The sequence below is a fragment of the Poecilia latipinna genome, unplaced genomic scaffold (genome assembly GCF_001443285.1).
Source record: "Poecilia latipinna isolate Pla-1442-1.1 unplaced genomic scaffold, P_latipinna-1.0 Scaffold6302, whole genome shotgun sequence".
Classification (NCBI taxonomy): domain Eukaryota; kingdom Metazoa; phylum Chordata; class Actinopteri; order Cyprinodontiformes; family Poeciliidae; genus Poecilia; species Poecilia latipinna.
In genome coordinates, this window is record NW_015118918.1 from 1 (window position 1) to 6,933 (window position 6,933).

Sequence of the window (6,933 nt, forward strand, 5' to 3'; positions counted from 1 at the left end):
GTAACTGAAATAAAGAACTGATACAAAATACATTTAGACTGTAAATAAATAACATAATATCAATAATCAACATGGGATGGAACCCCTGGTCTCCATCACATTTCCTCCCCCGTCACCCAGGACAACAGTACTCAGTCCTCAAACATCCTTGACAGAGAGTCAGCCACAAGGTTAGACTTCCCTGACCGATACTGCACTGTAAAATCAAAAGGTTGTAATGACAGATACCATCTTGCAATACGCATATTAGAGTCTTTCATTTGGTGTAGCCATTTCAGCGCCCGATGATCTGTCTCCAGGGTAAAATGGCGGCCCAACAGATAGTACCGCAGTGATTCCACAGCCCACTTAACTGCGAGGCATTCTTTTTCGACTGTGGAATACCTGGTCTCTCTGTCTTGAAGCTTCCTACTGAGAAAAACAATAGGATGTCTCTCACCATCAATGTCCTGCAGCAATACAGCACCAAGGCCCACTCCAGAGGCATCAGTTTGCAGTATAAACGGTTCATCAAAGTCTGGACTGTAGAGAACAGAGTCACTGGAGATTGCAGACTTCAGGTCCTTGAAAGCTTTGTCACACTCATCAGTCCACTGTACTTTATTTGGTGCAGAGACTTTTGTTAAATCTGTAAGAACAGCAGCCCTGTCTGCGAAATGGGGAATGAACTTACTATACCACCCCACTAACCCAACAAAGGCACGGACCTTCCTTTTTGTTGTAGGAACTGGGTATGCATGAATCGCTTCTACTTTTCCCACTTGAGGTCTAACTTGGCCATGTCCCACCACATAGCCCAGGTACTCTACCTGCCTCTGAGCCAACTTACATTTATTAGGGTTAATGGTGAGGCCAGCAGATCTAATGAGCTGTAAAACATGCTGCAAATGATTAACATGCTCCTCCCACGTCTGGCTAAAAATCACCACGTCATCCAGGTATGCTGCAGCAAAGTCAGATGCCTCCCTCAGCACCTGGTCCATGAGGCACTGAAACGTCACTGGTGCCCCCTGCAGGCCAAAGGGCATAACCCTGAACTGAAAAACCCCACATGGTGTTTTAAATGCAGTCAGTTCTTTCGCCTCTGATGCCAAGGCCAGCTGCCAGTAGCCCTTGCTGAGGTCAAGTGTGGTAATAAAATTGCATCTCCCAACTCTCTCCAACAGTTCATCAATGCGAGGCATTGGATAAGGGTCAAATTTAGAGACACTATTTAGGTATCTAAAATCAATACAAAATCTTAAAGTGCCATCCTTTTTTGGTACTAGCACTACTGGACTGCACCATTCACTCACAGAGGGCTCAATGATCCCCAGCTTCAACATGAACTGTATCTCGTTCTTGAGTTGTGGGACGAGACGTTCTGGAACCCTGTAGAACTTCCTGCGAGGTGCAGCATCGTCTCTGAGGTGAACCCTGTGTTTCATCAGGCTTGTGAACCCAGGTTTTTCCTGAAACAGCTCTGGATCTAAAAGGGGTTTTATGTCCTGCTGTTGGGATGGCTGAAGATGAGAGAGAGAAATTGCAACAGGTACGGAGCTACAGGCTGGAAAAAATAGCTCATCTTCCTCCTCATCGTCCACCACACGCACAAAGAGTTGCGGTACAACAGTTTCTGCATGCTCCTCATTCTGCCTTGGAACCTGTTGAGATGACTGAGAAGCAGACGGTATTGCAAACTGTTGTGGTGAGTCGTGGTATTGTTTCAAAAGATTTACATGGAAAGTTTGATGTTTCTTCTTCCTTTCTGGCATATACAGTTCATAATTAAGCTTCCCAACACATCGTGTGACCTCATAAGGGCCCTGCCATTTCGTGAGAAGCTTATTGTCACTGGTGGGAAGCAACAACAACACTTTCTGTCCAGGATGAAAACTCCTCTCCCTGGCCTTTTTATCGTACCAGGTTTTTTGTTTTGCTTGAGCAGTTTTCATGTGTTGATGTGCCATTACAGCCATTTGTTCAAGTCTCTCTCTCATTTTTATCACATAGGACACCACATGCTCACCCGATGGACTTGGGCTTTCCCATTGCTCTTTAAGAAGATCCAACGGCCCCCTCACTTGTCGTCCATACAGCAGCTCGAATGGAGAGAATCCAGTTGACGCTTGTGGAACTTCTCGATATGCAAAAAGCATATAGGGCAGCCATTTGTCCCACTCTGTGCCAGTCTCTGACACAAACTTGCGCAGCATGTTCTTCAGTGTTTGGTTAAAACGTTCAACCAGTCCATCTGACTGGGGGTGATACGGGGTGGTGTTTATACCCTTTATACCTAACAACTGATAGACCTGCTTCAAAAGGTTTGACAAGAAATTAGTCCCGCAGTCTGTAAAGATCTCTTTAGGAATGCCTACCCGTGAAAACAGATGAAGCAAACAGCTACTTGTTTAGCTTTCACTGATCTCAAAGGAAAAGCTTCAGGGTATCTTGTAGCATAATCACAGATAACCAGAATGTAACGGTTACCAGAGGAGCTTTTCTCCAGGGGACCTACAACATCCATTCCTATCCTTTCAAATGGTATTTCTATGATAGGTAATGGCTGTAGAAGTGCTTTAGAAACACCTCTGTTCGTAGTTAACTGACACGTGTGACAGGAAGAGCAGAACTGTTGCACCTGTGTATACATGCCTGGCCACACAAACCGACTTGCTATTCTATGAAGGGATTTCTGAAATCCTAGGTGCCCGGCCCAAGGAACTGAATGAGCGAGTTCCATCACTTTTCCCCTTAGCTGCTGTGGTAAAGCAATGGCTTCTGATCCACCTTTAACCTGATAAAGGACACCATTCTTCACAACATAAGTTGCATCTTCCAAGGCATTTATTTTACCCTGCTTCTTTCCCTCTACTTCTGTAACCTTATCAAACCATGGTTTTAATGTTGGGTCTGATCTCTGATGGGCAGAAATATCTGAAGGAATATCAAAGTCAAATAACGGGCAAGGTTTCATCTTTCCTTCCACCTCCATTCTGGCTGAACCTAAAAACTTCTCCTTTCTTCTTTGTGCTCTGGATTTGGATGGTTTTATACTGCCCACCTCCAGTTCTACATCATAGAATGGTAATTCCTTAAGCGAGTTCTGTACCGCCTGGGCTCTAGTAGTGACCAAGCTACAGATTGGAGAGGAAAGTTCTACTCCTGTCACTATGGGGACATTTTTCTGGAAGAGTGTAGTGTTCTGAGTCTTTAACTGTGTTCCCTCATGGCCATCAGTTTGAGTCAACTGTCCAGCTGCTGTGTTTGACACTAAATCAGTCAAAGTGGGGACATCCAAGCCCAAAATGACAGCATAAGGAAGCCTTGAAGCTAATGCTACAGGTAACAGAAATGTCTGACCTCCTATAGTTAGATAAATCTCAGCTACAGGATACTCCATTTCATCACCGTGAATGCAACTTATTTTTGTCTTAGCATCACTCCACAGTTCTCTTGGCACTAAGCTAGACAGAACCACAGACTTGAAACTTCCTGTGTCTAACAAAGCTGTTTCACGTTGACCATTAACCAACACAGGGACTGTGTGAGCAGGTTCAGGGGCAGTGGATGGGGTGGGTGGTCTGGGAACTGAACAGAGAAGGGAGGGCTTACTCCGTGTAGTGGCAGGACATGTATACTGTGTATGACCCATTCTGTTACACTGAAAACACCTGACATCTGGTCTTGAGGAAGAGTAGTTCTTAGCAGGGTTGGGTTTAGCAACAGAAAATGACTTGGTAGCTGAATAACTCCTAGTCTGACCTATAGCACCACCCCTTTCACCCCCATCAGACTTACTTCTTCCCGTAGGAAAGTTTTCACGGCCAAAGTGGGCTCTTCTCGTCCCCGTCCTTGCTGACAAGAAGACTTCTGCCAAACTTGCCGCCTCCTCTGCAGACTTTGGGGCTCGTTCCCGGATCCACACCTCCAAGTCCGGATTCACCATCCTCAGGAACTGCTCCATGATCATCAGTTCTGAAATGTTCTTCACTGTAGAAGTCTCTGGTTTGACCCACTTATAGAACATGTCTTTGAGTCGAACATAAAGTTCTTTTGGAGTCTCACCCTGATGAATGTCCAGGGATCGAAACCTCCTTCTATAGGTGTCGGCAGTTATCTCATATTTGGTCAGAATGGCATCTTTCACCTTATCATACATGTGAGAATCAGCAATGTCCATCAGCACATACGCACTACGTGCTTTCCCAGTAAGTAGTGGAACCAGTCGGACTGCCCACTCATCTTTAGGCCAATGACAGACCTTAGCTATCCTTTCAAAAGTTGTCAAGAAGTGCTCCACATCATCATCAGAAGCCAATGGAAGCAGCTTTGGCTCCCTCTGTGTGACTGGAAGCTGGAAAGACATCTGACTTTGTCCATCATCATGACTGTCTCCGTCATCATCATGAGTGTGAGGATCCTCCTCCAAATAGTCACCCTCATGCTGTCGTTCCTCCTTCAATTCCTCCACATGATTCTGGAGTTGTCGAAACTGTTGTTGTAAATTCTTCCATCTTACTTCTTGGCGTGCCGATTCCTTCTCAATCTGCTGATCTCGGGCAGTTTGGGCCTGCATCAGTGACTTGACGAGGCTTGCCAGCTGATCCAGTTTGTCATCCGTGCTAGCACCAGTAGCTGCTTCAGCTCCACTCATAGCAGCACTACTCTCTGGAGTCTCAGTTTCATTACTTCTTTTACCACCTCTTGTCATCATCGTCTCATTGTTCCTCCAAAAGCCACACTTCTGACACCATTTGTCACTTTGACCAGCGGAGGCTCTGCGTTAAAGAAGGAAGTGAGGCAACAAATGTCTTTGAGGTGGATTTATTTGGGAGCTCCAGGTCACCATTACACCGACACCCTTCACACAGTGAAGCAAAGAAGCTGACATTCATACCTGAGGCAAGTTCCAACACTTAACCAGGTAAAGGGGTGATCAAAAAAAAGATAAACAAGAAACAAACACTACTTACACAAACCTAGCAAACAATAAATGAGCCAACAAATATTTACATGCATGCAAATTATTAAAACTAAACTAATCTAAGGTCAATCAAAAGTAAATATAACTAAATATAAATCCTCAGAGTATTACCCCTCTTAATGGAAGATGGTATGCTCCAAGAGCATTTGTCTCCCTTTCTGCTCCACCTTGCTGAGACACACCCAGAAAGGCAAGTACTCAAACAATTAACTCAAATTGAACCAATCTAAATCAGAAACAAACTGACATCTTCCCCCATATTCTCTGAACAGGAAAGATGGCCAGTCTCCCTACCCAAAAAGAATGTTCACTAAATGTCACAATGTAACTGAAATAAAGAACTGATACAAAACACATTTAGACTGTAAATAAATAACATAATATCAATAATCAATATGGGATGGAACCAGTGGTCTCCATCACAAGGTTGTGACAATTTTGTTCTGCTCCAATTCAGGTAACTTTTCATCTGGAGTTGGAGTTCAGCCATTCCATCTTTCTTCATTCGGCACAAGTAACCATGGTAACGACTAGGTGAGAAACTTATTTCTGATGTTTATCATTATAGCAATATCTTAGTTTGACTTATCAAAAGTAAATTTGCATTATTTTAAAAATACAATATTGATATTATAATTATAACAATAATTGTTAATATTTTATTGAAAGCCTACAAACTCCGTTGGATTAGGTATTAAATATTAGTATGACAGTTTAAACATTGAGTGCTCTAGTTTTGCTAGAAAAACTATACAGTAGGATCAGTGGCGCAACTGCACATTATTCAGGTGGATGCGAAAACATAAATCGGCGTTCGCCCCCCCCCCCTCGAAGGAAGGAACGTCAGCGTAGAAAACATACGCTCGCTTCCCCACCCCCCCGAGGCGAGGATATGTGAAGTGTGAAACTCGCGCTAGATTTACCTGATTATATGCGTGAGGTGAAGGAGCGTAAGGCTCGCTGAAGTGTATGGGAAAACATAATCGGCCCCCTCCAGACGGGGTTTTGGCGCCCCCTCTGGTGCTGCGTCCCTATGCATTGCATGCGCTGCATACCCACTTTTTGCGCCACTGAGTAGGATTGATGTAGAAATAGCTGAATGTTGCTGCATTGAATTAAACTAGAGTTTAATTCAAGGGTGGCCAGATGATGATCAAGGTTGTAACATGGTGTCTGTACACTAATAAAAGAATATATTCAGTTGCTCTAACCTGGTAGTGATGTGTGAGTCCTGAATGAATTGCTCAAAAACTTTTATGAATATTATATTCATAAAAGAACTGCCCTGTAGCAAAGCAACTTACACTCAATATTCAACCGCTCTGCTTACCTGACTTTATATTATGTCTCTTAACCCCCTTCTTTCCCCATTTTCTGGTTCTTCCCATAAAGGGGAGTTTTTCCTCGCCACTGTCGCTACATGCATTCTTTGCACCAATGACTGATTGGTGTAAAGTCATCAACACAATTCAACTTAATGTCTGCTATCGCTACATCCTCATCCAGGAAGAGTAAATGGTGCAGCTCAATGACTCCATGCAACCCACTGAATTTCCTAAGATAGAAAACTTATTTTCCCCAGTTTGAATGATAAAGTGAACTTGACTGGCTTTTTTGATAACTAGGATTATTATTGAATTGACTTGACTTTTTTTTTCTTTTTTGGTAAAGTGCCTTGAGATGACATGTATTGTGAATTGGCGCTACTTAAATAAAATGAGTTTAATCAGTAAACTGAAATTAATTACATATACTTTTGCACTACAATTTGAAGGCTGGCTCATCTCAAATGTTTTGAAATGTTTCCATGTGTTAATCAGTGAGGGAGAGGATGGATACCCAGATGACAACACCAATAACATCATCCTCCCTTTAAAATATCAAGCTGACCTTCTCTTCACCAGGTGGGTCTTATAGCCATTTAAAAGTAAAAGAATGGTGAACCTGACATAAATGTTACTTTATCA

The 6,933-nt window shown here is 43.2% G+C and overlaps 1 protein-coding gene across 1 annotated transcript; it reads right to left on the bottom strand.

Moving 5' to 3' along the window:
* Window positions 1-2,344: 2,344 nt before the first annotated feature.
* On the bottom strand, window positions 2,345-5,336 carry LOC106943868 (uncharacterized). Its single transcript, XM_015027156.1, has one exon. The coding sequence runs from the start codon at window positions 4,694-4,696 to the stop codon at window positions 2,354-2,356; it is 2,343 nt and encodes a 780-aa protein (XP_014882642.1). The 5' UTR covers window positions 4,697-5,336; the 3' UTR covers window positions 2,345-2,353.
* Between the last annotated feature and the right edge of the window lie 1,597 nt (window positions 5,337-6,933).